The following is a 15,860-nucleotide window of genomic DNA, read 5'->3' on the forward strand; positions in this document are numbered from 1 at the left end:
AGCTTTCAAGTTTTTATTCCAGTGGACTGACTAGCCAGCAATGAAGGTATATCTAGCAAACTTGTACTCCAAATACAGAAGATAGTTGTTAAAATATAAACATTCATATCAAAGCAGTTAACAGAGCAAAGATATATGAAAACTTAGAATAAACTGAAAGCCATTATGTGATATTTAGGCATCATAGAAAAGACTGCCCACCATAGCATTCAAAGAAACATGTGATGTTACAATAGTAATGATTCAGAATATGATATACCTTATATTGTTGTCTTTCCTCTAGATAATTTCTAATAAATCAACAATTTGTCAAAAGTAAAATAACTTTCTATTAAAACATTTAAAGTTACCTAATATGGATATATCAGCTAAAGCATAGAGAATTCTAAAGAAATTAGATAAAAACAGTGAAATGGGCAGTGGCATGCTACTTATCAGAAAACAAATATCTCTTGATAGGAGCTTATCCTGATGTATGTTGTAACTCTCGTGATGAATGTTTAGAACATCTTTATTGTTTTCCCATTCTTCACAATTCATGGGGAGGGAAGTTACAATCTTGCAGTGCCTCAGAAGGTTTATCACTTTTTTTTCTAATTAGGTCATCAATAATAGTGGATAACTTTCTTTGAAAGGCACAGTGCCTACAACTTGCTATTTATCATCTCTTGCATGGACGTCTTGACATTTAAAAGAGCTGCCGTAAAAACACTTCTGGATTCCCATGCAACAATTAGTGTTCCTTACAGGAAAATATAGAAGGAAATACTTGAAATCAGAAAGTCTGAAAATAATTGATCATTACTATTCATATTTTATGTTACTGGAAATGTTTCCAATAAAATCTATATTGGAGAGTGAGGAATCATAAATTATATAAGTCTATATTCCAATATGAAATTACATTCTTGTCGTTACTGTATTCTCTTAATATTTCACTCACAATGTTTGTAACTTGATTAGGGTAAATGATGAAGCATTCCATGTAGCTAATTCTGGGAGGGGGGTTATTTCCATTATCTGATATGTTACTTAGGTTTTTCTTATAGGAATAAACCTGACTCATCTTGGATGTAAATGAGGGAGGAGTAAACTCAGTATTTTTCTTTATGTATTGATTAGATTAAGTGTTACCTTCCAGAGCTCTAGTTTGTTTGATTCATATGTCATTCACGACATCATAAATATGATATGACTAAATGTTCTCTCACCATTTCCCTTCTTTATTTTGTCATGTACAAATGTATAGCAATGAAGAAACGACTTCATCATTACATCTAAATCAGAGAAAACTGGCTCCATAATTAACATACTTGGAAACATAAGCATAAACATTGAAGTCCAAAATTATCATTCAAATGAATCCAATATGTTTACTAACAGATAATTGTAACAAGCAAGTGGGTTGTTCTTGGGTAGAAAATCTTAATAGGGATTCTGGCTTTAAACAAGCATCCATCCTTCCCTGAGTTTTTTATTTCTTTAAATCCAGTCCAACCTACTACTTCCCAGTCCAACTTTCTAAAGTCATGAAGTTTTCTATTTTATACTGTCCCACGCACCTATAGGTTATTGTTGTATATATTTTAATTCCGTTTCTAAATCAGTCAAGATAAAGAGCTTGAAGCCATCAATACTTTACTATTATGGAAGGAAAAAAATCCATAAAATGTATTGCTTTCTTTTCTTTTTTCATTTTCAATACCATTAATGAAGTCCTGAAATGTTTTGGAAACTAGATATTCTAGAACATGTTATGGATACTTTTTGTGTTCAAGGCCACCCTTTTTTCATAATCCACTTTGTGGCTTAGGGATAGAATAACATAACTGAAAGAAGCAGCATGTAATTTTCTAGGCTTTTATTTTTCCCCCCAAGTTCATAGATCTTTTAAAAAACCTAATGTATTGGTTTTGTGCCTAAACACACAGAAAATCATATTATTTGTTACATTGTTCAAGGCTCTTCTAGCTGCTCATGACTCAAGAAACATGACCAGGATTGTCTTTTAGTCAGTACTGAATTAAATTTTTTTAAGCTCATGTTTGAATTATCAGTGATGGTATCTAACTATCTTATCGTTGTCATTTTTGTCTTCATTTTTCCCAAATTACAGCAGCTTTTACAATGACTACCTTTTTTGTTATAACACTAAAATGTTTTAATTTTAGTTTCATTATTTGTAGTTCTGTGAGTAGCCTGCATTTGCTTTCATCTATTATAAATATTGTATTATTTATAATTCTTGCAGTCCAAGTATTTTTATCAATTTTCTCCTGCATCACAATTCATAGCCATCCATTTTTCTTCACTCAGCTTTTCTGATGGTCCAGTTTTGCAACTGAAAAAAAAGCTATAGAGATAGCAATATATACCTTTAATACTGTAAGCCGCCTAGAATTACCCTGTGGTAAGATAGGTGGCCAGTATATTTCATACATACAAACATACATACATATATATATATATGCTGTTTGTTTTGAGATTGCAAAGGGAATGTGCAAAAAGCACACCTTGATAGCACACATGGACCATCTTCTAGAGAGATGTTTTTGAAAGAGAGTTCTCAAAGAACATTGCTGTTGTGGTTTCTTCAGGAATTTGTAAGGACACTTCATTCCCCTATTGTGATAATGTAGCTTTATAGTTTTGGCCCCTTCAGATAAGAATGAAGCAGCTGAAAACATAACGTAGCAATAGCTAGTAGTACTTTTGAATTAAAAAGTACACTTCTCCAGGTTTTCATAGTATGATGCTACAGTACATTTAGGTATTATCCACATTAAATAGACACATAGACAGATCTAGATTTCATCAGCACATATAAGTGAATACACTAATATCTGGGTAATTTTCTCGGAATCATCGGTTTTTGTATCATAGACTTTACATTATATATATAACATAATGTAACTATGGCTGTGTTCACAGATCACACATAAACCCACATGCTAGTCTACAGTCTAAATAACTATTTACTTGGGGATCTGGTAACGGAGAATGGGGAAAAGGTGTTTTATGAGAAATCCATTTGGGCAGGATGTATGAAATATAGTTAAAAAAACAAAACTTCCCCGGTACCTGGATGAAACCGTCTATCTAGACCCATGCCAGTCTGGCTTCAGGCCTGGGTACAGCATGGAAACGGCTTTGGTCGCGTTGGTTGATGATCTCTGGAGGGCATGGGACAGAGGCTGTTTTGTCCTGTTGGATCTGTCAGCGGCGTTTGATACCATCGACCATGGTATCTTGCTGCGATGGTTGGGGGGTTTGGGGGTAGGAGGCACCGTTTTGCGGTGGTTCTCCTCCTACCTCTCCGACCGTTCGCAGATGGTGTTGACGGGGGCAGAGATCGACCGCTAGGCAACTCACTTGTGGGGTGCCGCAGGGGTCGATTCTCTCACCTCTCCTGTTCAACATCTATATGAAGCCGCTGGGGGAGATAATCCGTGGTTTCGGGGTGAATTGTCAGCTGTACGCTGACGATACTCAGCTGTACATTTCCACCCCAAACCACCCCAACGAAGCCGTTGATGTGATGGCTCGGTGCCTTGAGGCCGTTTGGGTCTGGATGGGGACAAACAGACTCCGACTCAACCCATCCAAGACGGAGTGGCTGTGGATACCAGCGTCCCGGCACAGTCAGCTAACCCCAATGCTGACTGTGGGGGGGCCAATCGTTACCCCCCAGGGAATCTGTGCGCAATTTAGGCGTTCTCCTGGACGCACGGCTGTTTTTAGAAGACCATCTGACGCCCATCGCCAGGGGAGCTTTTTATCAGGTTCGCCTGATTCGCCAATTGCGCCCTTTCCTGGATCAGGACTCGTTATGCACGGTCACTCATGCCCTCGTTACTTCCCGTCTGGATTACTGCAATGCTCTCTACATGGGGCTCCCCTTGAAGAGCACCTGGAGGCTTCAACTGGTACAGAATGCAGCCGCGCGGGGGATTGAGGGAGCACCTCGTAGCTCCCATGTAACACCTCTCCTGCACAGGCTGCACTGGTTGCCGGTGGTCTTCCGGGTGTGTTTCAAGGTGTTGGTTATCACCTTTAAAGTGCTCCATGGCATGGGACCGGGATACCTACGGGACCGCCTGCTGCCGCCAGGTACCTCCCATCGTCCAGTGCGTCCTCACAGGGAGGGCCTCCTCAGGGTACTGTCAGCCAACCAATGTCGGCTGGCGGCCCCCAGGGGAAGAGCGTTCTCTGTGGGGGCTCCGGCCCTGTGGAACGATCTGCCTGTGGGACTGATCTTCGGACCTTTAAGCGCAAGCTCAAGACCTTCTTTTTTCACCAAGCGCGGCTGGCCTAATTGATTGATTAATTTTAACACTGTGGGTTTTTAGTGGGCTTTTAATAGGGGTCTTAATCTATTTTGTAATTTTGTAATTTTTTTATTTAATATTTTTAACATACAGTTATTGAATTAGATTTTTAATTGGATATTGTATTTTAAATTTTTTTGATTATTGGTGTTTTATTTTGCTGTATACCGCCCTGAGTCTTCGGAGAAGGGAGGTATAAAAATTTGAAAAATAAATAAATAAATAAAATAAATAAAACGTCCCAGCTGGATTCTGAAACACTACAAGATAAGGCATATAGGTCTCTGTTTACCCCTTGTGCCCAGAGAAATATAAAAGGGCAGAGGTTTCACTTCATGATAACTGCCTTCCTGGTCTACATAACAGAACTAAGCAAGGAGATTGTTTGATTAACAGTTGCTTTGATTACTGCTTAGATTTCGGGTTTGCCCCTCTCATGCCCCAACCATGATCAAGTTAGTGAATTTATATCGCATACTTTTGATTAAAATAGCTTACACAAAGCCATTCCTATATGTTCCGTTTGTATAGGTAATCTCTTGTTACCATACGCTGAGTATGATTTCATGTGTTACGGCAAGAGCTAAAATTGTTCAAGCGTGAGATATACATACTTCAGATTAAAATATGTTCGTGTATTTTTCATCAAAATGCTTCTTGTGTTGCCTTGAAAACAGTAAAATCAGGTATTCAACCACTAGCAGTTAATTACAGAGTTTAAAAACATCTCACTTTCATGTGTTCTCCAAAAGTAGAACCACATATATTTTTTCAGGTTTAGTTTTTCTAGCATCCTGAACTATCTGAACTATTCTACTAACAAAATGGCATCCATCTATGAAACATCCCCTTGGATCATGAGAGCCCTAGCACATTGGGGATTTACTCAGGGGGGTTAGCAAGTGCAATCTTATGTCACAATCTATTCTCATAACATTATATGTAATCCAAAGAAAAAACAATTTTGTTTAAGCAAATGACAAGCATTATGGATTAGCAGAATACCATTGCCTGCTTATCTTCTGAAATCTGACAATTTTGTTCATTATTATTAATTGCTTGAAATATAGGAGGCAGGTTGAAACTGCAATTAAGTTGAGTTATTACAGTTCCAATGGCATAAAAGGCAGAAGATTCTTAATAGTCAGAAATTATAGCAATTGATTCCAATTTCCTCCCAGAGAATATGACCCAAAATTTTCTATAATGACCTGGAATTCTGCAACAGGCACTAAGACTTCCCCACTTTTCACTTTGCTTATGTGGAAATTATTATTATTTTATAAGGGGAGGTTTGAAGATCACTAATACTAGATCTTTACATTAGGAATTTATGTTTGTGCAGCTCCTTTTTAAATGGATTTATTTTATTATCTGACTTAAGGATACTGAAGTTAACAGGACACATTGACAATTATCCTATTACTTAGGCTGTGCCACTATCTGTGTTAGATCAAATATTTTTATGCTTCCCTTAGAAACAAACTGTGAGGGATATGCTTGTAATATTTTTTCTTCCTTTTTCACGTCAATCAGTACTGTACTATTTCAGTTTTCCATTTTATTTCTTCCCAGAACAAAAAATTGATTTTTTAAATGTTTCTTAATCAGTTTTGCTAATTTTGTTCTGTCTCCTGGATATGAGAAGATAATTGATAATGATAGCAGCAACAGTGAAAAATGAAAATTTAGCTGATCGGGGTGAGCCATTGATTGGAGGTCAATGAATTAAAACTGTATGGGCAAAATACAATAATGTTAGAGAGTGTCAATGTATAGATTTGGATGGGCTTTCCACTACTTGAAATGTTGGCTGTTTAGGTCAGGTTCTCTTTCGATTGAGTCATTTGGCAGAGTTGATGATGTAGCATTGCTGGAAATTATTGAAGGATCACCAAAAGAAATGTTGCCAGAAAAGGAGGAAATGATGTACAGAATAAGAACAGGAAAGGTAAATGTCTGCAAATCATCCTTGTTTTCAGAACTACCCTTTAACGTTGGGAGTGTTGATAGTCAGTTACTGTATCCCCCAACTTAGTTGTGGTGGTATTTATTGTCAAATTGGTCTGTAACAAAATTAAGATTTTTAATGATTTAATTTAGCACGCATTTGGAGAACTCTGAGAGTGAGTTCAATAAGATTATTCCACATGCTAAAGATAAAAATTAAGCAGTTATATAGATATGGCAGATATTATAATTTTGCTAGAGAATTCTATTATCAGTTGTCCTTGGCATTAAATTCAATATGAAGTCACTGTAAGTAAATCAACATACCACTATGGCTTCCGTGTGAATCGTGTAGTCATTGGGCTAAACCATCGTATAGAATTTAGCCTTAATTTAGTCTTTTTTCATATCACATGACAGGTTTTACTAATCCAATTGTCATTGTCAGGCCATTACTTGATCGAATGTGGTTTTATATCACTTACACTCCTGGGTAAGTGATGGACTCTACCAATACTCTGGGAGACTTTTCCTTAATTAAGTATGAACTGTGGAATAGCAAAATATGGAGCAAGCAAAAGGCATGAATGCTACTGATTATCTCTCTGATATCGGGAACCCTGAGTAATTATGCTTTTATAAATAACTTCTATAAAGCTAAGTTCAGATGGCATCTAACTGAAGTTGACTGAGCTATTATTCTTTCATATTAATACAGACAAGAAAGTTTCTTTTGCTGCTTCCATTATATTTTATATTTTCAGTAGAACTTTTTCAGACTGTATATTGCCTGGAAAATGTTACTACAGTATTTAACCCTTGAAAATGTTGGCTGTTTAGGTCAGGTTCTCTTTCGATTGAGTCATTTGGCAGAGTTGATGATGTAGCATTGCTGGAAATTATTGAAGGATCACCAAAAGAAATGTTGCCAGAAAAGGAGGAAATGATGTACAGAATAAGAACAGGAAAGGTAAATGTCTGCAAATCATCCTTGTTTTCAGAACTACCCTTTAACGTTGGGAGTGTTGATAGTCAGTTACTGTATCCCCCAACTTAGTTGTGGTGGTATTTATTGTCAAATTGGTCTGTAACAAAATTAAGATTTTTAATGATTTAATTTAGCACGCATTTGGAGAACTCTGAGTGAGTTCAATAAGATTATTCCACATGCTAAAGATAAAAATTAAGCAGTTATATAGATATGGCAGATATTATAATTTTGCTAGAGAATTCTATTATCAGTTGTCCTTGGCATTAAATTCAATATGAAGTCACTGTAAGTAAATCAACATACCACTATGGCTTCCGTGTGAATCGTGTAGTCATTGGGCTAAACCATCGTATAAATTTAGCCTTAATTTAGTCTTTTTCATATCACATGACAGGTTTTACTAATCCAATTGTCATTGTCAGGCCATTACTTGATCGAATGTGGTTTTATATCACTTACACTCCTGGGTAAGTGATGGACTCTACCAATACTCTGGGAGACTTTTCCTTAATTAAGTATGAACTGTGGAATAGCAAAATATGGAGCAAGCAAAAGGCATGAATGCTACTGATTATCTCTCTGATATCGGGAACCCTGAGTAATTATGCTTTTATAAATAACTTCTATAAAGCTAAGTTCAGATGGCATCTAACTGAAGTTGACTGAGCTATTATTCTTTCATATTAATACAGACAAGAAAGTTTCTTTTGCTGCTTCCATTATATTTTATATTTTCAGTAGAACTTTTTCAGACTGTATATTGCCTGGAAAATGTTACTACAGTATTTAACCCTTGAAAATGTTGATGTCTCTTAGTGACCTGCTGTAAAAATGTTTCAAGGTATTTCTAAGAATAAATTGTTTATTGCTTTCAAATGTCCAATCTGCCATTCTATTTATAAGAAACAAGACATCATTTTCAGCTTGAGGATATTAACAGTATACTTACAACTGTTTTTTTACTCTTACCTACTTTGATTGGACGTTCCAATGTTTGATTGAAACTAGTCAGAAGAAGTTGCCAGAACAGTTCAGGAAGCAGTAATTATACCAGTTTGTGAGGAGAATGCCCCTTTATGCCTTGAGAAGAAAAACTTCCTGGATTCTGAAGCTTAGCCGAGATAAATATTATTGTCTAAGGGTGAATGACTAACGGAAAAAAATTGTCAAGAAAATGGTATAAATCCAGTTACAGATGTCTAGAAAAAATACTGATTATTCAGATTTATTTTACTCTGAATTTTAATCCAGTTGGGATATGGAATTTGTTACCTTAAACAGCACTATTGGGAGAGGGAGAAATGCGTTGTGTCTCTTACTTGATCTTGGTACTTTTTTACCATACTATTCTCCTGTATTGAGAATCTTGGATTGAGAGTGGAAGACATTTTTCCCTCTTTAACTTAATACCCCGTCCTCTAGGAAAGAAGAAATCCCTGAAGAATTTTTTGTGACGAAAATTTTCCTTAAGGTGCTATTTGATCTCCAGTGCCATCTAATATTTATGAAAACACCCCATTCAAGGATCTGGGATATAGTATCACTAATATTCCAGTGACATTCATTTTTATTTCTTGAAATCAGAAGAGATTGCATATGATGAAACAGCTGCTTAAGCATAGCATGGTCTATGAGGCCTGTGATTGGTTCCTGCTTCCAGAAATTAGAGGAATACTATTATGGACAGACACTTATCCAGGAGGAACAGATTTGCATTTTGTGATGCTCTTGAATCTGTTATTGCACTGAAAAGCCAGTTAATCTTTATATCTCCAAGCATTACTACTAGCTTAGTCCACACATTCCTGGGCAAAAATAGCTTGACCTCCACAAGTCATTCATTGGATGCCCCCAAACAGGATTATTTTAACTTCATTGGATTACTCGTGAGAGTGATTTGGAACCTAATTTTAGGGACAAATATAAATTAATTACTTAATTGCATTCTGGTTTAGGGCTGATTCCCAAATCACCCCAATTTTGAACCTGAATCATATTCTAAGATTCTATTCAGCACAGTTTAAACTTCTGCCTTCTTTCTGAGCAAGAACATTTCTGGACATTCTTGGATTACATTGCAATATGGTTACCTTCATCCACAGCAATATGATCTGCATAATGTGTGTGATTTCCCCAAAGTTGTCATCTGATGTGTTCATGTATTTGTCAGTTGTGGTGAATAAGATGAAGCTTTGAAGAAAACTACAGACAATAACCTATTTTCAAAGAGTTCTCTGCTGCTTTTAAAATGATATCTGCAGGATTCATTAAAAAACAGTGAATCCAAGTTATATTCTATGTAAATATTCAGAGTATACCAGACTGGGCTAAAGAAAAAAAGAAAGTCAGTGAGAAAGAAAAAGGAAAGAAAGAAAAAACTCCATCCAGCTTCCTATACAGATCATCTGAAAAATTGAAGTGAAATTGAAAATGGATCTTAATTATTAGCATCAAAACCCTTAAGAATTAAGATGTCATGAAATATTCCAGGACCCAGACCAGGAATGGAATCGAATATTGAAGAATGGCCAGATATTCTACAACATGGGGGAAGCTTTTTTTAAAGGTCTCACCAGAGCCTCTTTTGAGTATGAAGGCCTTACAAAATAAATTCTTTAGAGTTACTGACTCAAGTAACTGACTACTTCAGTTGCTTCTGTTAGCTAGGAGGAGCAAAACTCAAGCATACACATGATAGAGATCACTTCCAAAGATTTCTGTTTATATTTTAATAGTAGATATTGAAAGGTTTCATTGAAAGTTATATTTATTGAACTGGCATCAATCATCATGTCCACATTGGTAAAATATTTGACAATTTTATCTACAGACTCCTGTATAAACTGGTCTCAGTGGATTGTTGTGGTCTTGTGAACCAATGCTTTAGCTTCTTGATCCCTTCAGAAGAAGACCTATTGGATAACTATATGCAAATGCAAGGTGTCCGAGAAGAACAATTGCTACTATCACTACTACAGATACAGATACAGATACAGATTAACAGAGTTGGAAGGGACCTTGTAGGTCATCTAGTCTAACCCCAGCCCCACCCAAGCAGACCCTACACCATTTCTGACAGATGGCAGTCCAGTCTTTTCTTGAAAGCTTCCAATGATGAAGCTCCCAAAACGTCTGAAGGCAAGTTGTTCCATTGGTTGATTTCTCTCACTGTCAGAAAATTTCTCCTTATTTCCAGGTTGAATCTCTCCTTGTTCAGTTCCCATCCATTATTCCTTGTCTGGCCAAATGTATTCTGGATAATGGTCAGTTAAATTATTTCTGACTTTTCTGACCAAAAAAGAACACTTAAAAACAATTATCATGCCAATGCTCCCGGGAATTCCTTATTTATAGAGAACAAAGGGTTTAATTAATTTGCAAAAGTAGTTAGAAAATAATTTGGATTTATCAGCTTTTGTAGTTGCATTCTCTTATAAAGGCTCTCAGCCAATAAGTCTAAATTTTAACATATAGTGACTTGTAAATGCTATTAAATCTATAGGAAATTGCTTCTTTTATCGTAAACCCATAGCATTTAAAATACAAAATCCCATTTGATGTGTTTCCTACTGAATGAAGGCAACCATGTGTCAGTTAGGATAGTTACATTGTACTGACAGAGTTGACTGACAATATGATCACCATATTGAGCTTTCATATTTGTATGCCCCAATAACATTTTGCTAACTATCGTAAATACTTCACTACATATGAGTTTCAATTTATCCCTTTATGGTTGCTCAGAAATAGAAACCTATTACTGATGTAAATGTACAATACTGATTTTATCTTTACTTGGCATAATATTTTGGCCATAAATAAATTTCTTGTTTTTTTCCTTTTATTTTAATGTTCTGGTTAATTTGTTATATCTTAACCTGGCCTATTTCTGGCTTATTTTGTATATTATCAGAAACCTAGCAATATGGAAGCTAAAAAATAAACATTTTTAAAAATTTGTTGTTTCTTGCCTTTAATATCTTCTTTCCCTCTTTAAATTCCTTAATTATTACATTTTTCTAAATTCCACTGATAATTTTAATATGGAACAATTTTTTCTCTTTTTAATTAGTTTCTTACACATCATACCAACATTGTGCAGATGTTTTATGAAACAGTTGCAATTGAGGACAGGGAAAAAGGTTGTTTTAATCCTGTATCTAGGACAAAATATATGTGCAGATTTCACTTTAGGAATATTTATTTTGGAAGCCCATGAAAATACAAAAGTACTGTAGGTTGACATAGTTAACTACAAGGTGAGTAATTTTGCTTTTTATTTAGAAAAAGGAAGAAATAATGTCTTGATGATTATACCTATATTTAATAAGCTAAGAAAGTTTTTGTTTGGCATGGGGTCCCATCTATTTTTTTCATTGTAAAAATTTCAGTCAAGAATTCTTTTGTTAAGCATAGTTTATTCTTACAAGGTTTTTTCCACCTTTTTTCTTTTCCTAAGAAGGAAAGTCTTGTCTTTTATGTATATGGCTACATAAAGATTTCTCTTCAGTCAGTTCATTATAAGAGTACTGATACAGCATATATAGGCTACAAATCAATATGTTTTCCATCATGAGTATAAACTTCAAGACATACTAATTCTATGTAAGAGTATATACTTAATGATTTCATCAGAAAATATGTACAGATCTCTGCATTTGACACTGTGTTTTAAGAGAAATATAATGATGCTAATCATAAATGCATTAGTTCACACTGCTGTATTGTTATTTTGTAAAAATTTATGAGAAATGATTATGTTCACCTAGTTGTCTGTAAAAAAAAGGTGCAATGTCACAGAACGAGAAATTATTTTCACAAAATTAAGGAAGTGGCTTGAAGGAATGGAAAAAGTGGTTTTACAAGCATTTTCCCATTTATATCAGAATATGAACTTCACCCTTTTAAAGTCCAGAATCAAGTCATATTTGATACAACAAGAACTATTTGAAAATACTTATAATACTAGAAGAGAGACAGTTTGGTGTAATGGTTAATGCACTAGACTAGAAACCAAGAGACCAGGAGTTTTAGTCCTGCCTTAGACACAAACTCAACCTGGGTGACTGTGAGCCAGTCATGCATCCATTAGAAGAAGGAGGCAGTGGCAAACCATTTCTGAAATCTTGCCAAGAAATCGGCAGGGACTTGTCAAGGCAGTCACCAGGAGCAAACATTGACTTGAAGGTGTATATATATACACACACACATATACACAGAAATATGGCCTTTCTGTCCATATTGCTTGATAATTCATGGAATAATAAAAATTAATGTGCTAGTTTTATTTTTTCATTTTATTTACCTGATTTTAGACCAATAGAGATTCATTTTTATCTGAGACATATTCTATATCATACCAGTATAAAATCCGCAACAATAATAAGAAAAAGCAGAGGGAAAATATGCATTATGATCTGTTTTCCTTTTTGAGAAAATGTAATGCACAATGTTATACTTGTGTTGCAAATATATTGCTGTCCAAGAGAAATAAAGCTGCATTCAATTGAGTAACAACTGAGTTATAATATGCAAGCTCATAGTAATTATTATGAAATAACCCCACGAAATTCTTTGTATTTATTCATTCTCTTATATTTTTAAAAATCTTATGTTTCCAAAAATATCTTAGATTTAGGAAAACTGTATGGGAAGGGAGTTCTTGAATTAAAGTGCAATACAGAGAAAGCTTCACTGAATACCTTTGACCAAACCTGTTTCATTGATATAAAATTGGAAGACTATTGATAAATAGGTCAGAATATGATCCATTATATTCTATATTGGCCACAGTTAGAAGAATAAAAAGAATTTCACATGTATGCAATGAATTTGCAATTAAGACAATCTAATGAAAATGCTTCACTATTTTTTGAGGGAAGTTTTTTAAAAAGATAATTGTCTTCAATTTTGTGTAGTGGTAAAGGTGCTGGACTAGTAACTGGGAGGTGATTATTCTAGTCCTTTGAAAGCTGACTGAGTTACTTTGGACCATTGATTGTCACCTCACAATCAATGGTGGTGGTTGTGGTATTATGGAAAATATATTCTGCCTTGAGTTATACAAATAAAGTAGGATGTAAACGTAATAATTTCTGTGATCATGTAATTTAGTTTTGATATTCTATAGTTACATAGAGAAATAGTTGCATTAATTCTCTGTGAAATGAAGTACTATTGTTTGCTAGCTCTCTTATTAATAAGAATTGTCAAAAATACATTGAAATTTTCTAATAGAGAGAAAAAACTTCGTTTGAAAACGAAGGCTTGAATCCAAAGATCTGTTTGTGCAGAAGATCATGCCATGTGTGCTCAGTAGAGATCAACAATTCTGTCACTTCGTCTTCAAACATTGCTACCTATGAAAGCCAATCTAATGTATTGTCCACTTTCATAAACTTATTTAAGAGCAAGTAATCAGGTTTTACGCTAGGTATAGGATGAACTAACATGCATAAACACACATTTTTATAGGACATTGCTTCAGTTAGCAGACTAGAATCTTAAGATGCAAGTAACAGTTGGGTTCTTCCACTTATCTTAATATTTTACACATTGAACATCTTAAAGATATATTTTCACAAGTAGAGGTTTTTAAGTTGCTTTCACAGGAGTACCTGAGAACAAAATGTTTTACTTAATTCTATTTCAATTAACTGTCAAAAAAAAATAACTGTTCTCTAAAATATGATTTAATTTAAACTATGATTTGCTAAAATCTTGTATTAAATTGATCTGAGCTATTGAGTGATCCTTTTTCTTGTTGTTGTAAATAGGTTACAAATTGGAAATAAATCAGCAATTGCACTTTTTATTATAGATTGATAGGTTTGTTTGTCCAATGGTTTCAATATTCATAATTTAATTTTATCTGAATTCTTTCAACTATCTGTAGTTTTCTCCTCTTTCACCCCACTTGTCACCATCTAGTTGGACCAAACTTAAGTGATGCTTCCTGCTAGTTTGGAAATTCAAAGGTTTTGCTTCCTATCTACACATTTCCTTTTATGTTTCCTTTCCTCACCACTTCCTATCTGAAGGAAGTTTTGCTAAGGTTTAAAACCAGATTGGGGCAAATATTATAAACACTTTTCAAAAAATATTGTCAGGATCTATATTTTTTTTAAAAAAGGTTTGAATATTATGCTACTCTTTTGGCATAAATACTTATAGACAAAACAACCTTACCTGCAATAGGAGCTTTGAAAATGCTTCTCAGGAGTTTTTTTTTTTATATATATATAATTTGAGAGGAAAACTCCATGTATTATATGAATGTAACGAATGTATTATATTCTAGAATGGTAACCTGCCAGTTATTTCCTACAAAACAACACGTTTTATAACATGTTTTTTAAAAAATAGTTTTTTACTTTTTTTAAAAAAATAAGCTTTTTACTTTTAAAAAACAGAAAAAAAGAACAAAGACACAGAGTAAAAAACATGACAGACATAACAATACATTATATGCTATTTTTACAGCCTTCTGTATCAACAGGCATAATCTCTATTTTTGTTCAATTCTTCTACTAAGTACATAGATTAACATTATATTCATTTACACAATCAATACTATAAGGTTAACAATAGTTAATAATATACAGTTCTTTATTTCAGCAATATTAACTTCTATTTCCCAATTCTTTTTCTTTTTTCTAACCATTTGTACAATTTCTATTAGGAATAATAGACACAAAAATAGAGAAATCTTCGCAATATCTAATACTACACATATTAACGGCAGCAAGGATTACCATTGCACAAGGGTGGAAACAAAATAACATACCCCCAGAGGAAATAGTGATTAGGAAAATTTTACAATGTGCAGAAATGGATAAAATGACAATGGAAATTAAGGAAAGAGAAGATTCAGACTATTATAGAGTATAATCCTATTTGTTTTAATGATTATAATGTTATGTCCTACTTATAGTCAACTTAGTCACAACACAAAAATGCAATGAGACTTTAGTTGTTAGTATTTGATTATGTATTCTGGGTTTTAGACTGAAAAGTGGCAAAATAGGGAAGTTGGTTAAGAAAAAAACGATCCATTGATTATTTTTTTCCTTTATGAATAATGAAGGCTTCTATTTTTTCTTTCCCTCTGGTTCCCATGTCGTGCTAAAGCATAATGTTAAATTGTTTGCTTTTGGGTTAGGTTAATATGTCAATTGAAGTATTATTATTTGTTTAAAAGGTTTATGGCATAGTGTTATAAACCAGTTAGACTAGTTCAACAAATCATGGTTCAATGAGGTTTAATTCTATTCTTGGTAACATTATTATTTGCAACATGAACTAAATGGTGAATTCAATTAGCATGGTCCCTTATAAATTAATATTGAGGCAGAAAATACATCTTATGAAGAAAAACAGAATGCTTTGTCAGAATGTAGCCAGCTGGATTTAGGACAATATGTAACTCAACACATAGCTGTCCCAAAGGTGCTTTTTTAAAAGACAGTTGGACTTCCTTTGTTTTTTCTTGAATATCTTTTGCTTCTCATCCAGGAAGCTTCTTCAGCTCTGACTGAATGGTAGACAGTGGAAGGATTTATATTGTTAGCACTCTCTCGAGAATCATGGAG

At 34.3% G+C, this 15,860-nt stretch overlaps 1 protein-coding gene across 6 annotated transcripts in view; it reads left to right on the plus strand.

Moving 5' to 3' along the window:
* Positions 1 to 15,860, plus strand: part of WDR33 (WD repeat domain 33) — a 74,694-nt gene that overhangs the window by 26,202 nt on the left and 32,632 nt on the right. The window contains exon 8 of one of the 6 annotated variants that reach the window (XM_058187978.1): positions 10,100 to 11,227. The exons of the other annotated variants lie outside the window; for them this stretch is intronic. Within the exon in view, the coding sequence (XP_058043961.1) occupies positions 10,100 to 10,143 (44 nt within the window). The 3' untranslated portion in view covers positions 10,144 to 11,227. Of the gene's footprint in view, positions 1 to 10,099; positions 11,228 to 15,860 lie in introns of those variants that run through there. 6 annotated transcript variants of the gene reach the window in all.

The sequence above is a fragment of the Ahaetulla prasina genome, chromosome 6 (assembly GCF_028640845.1).
Source record: "Ahaetulla prasina isolate Xishuangbanna chromosome 6, ASM2864084v1, whole genome shotgun sequence".
NCBI classification, from domain to species: domain Eukaryota; kingdom Metazoa; phylum Chordata; class Lepidosauria; order Squamata; family Colubridae; genus Ahaetulla; species Ahaetulla prasina.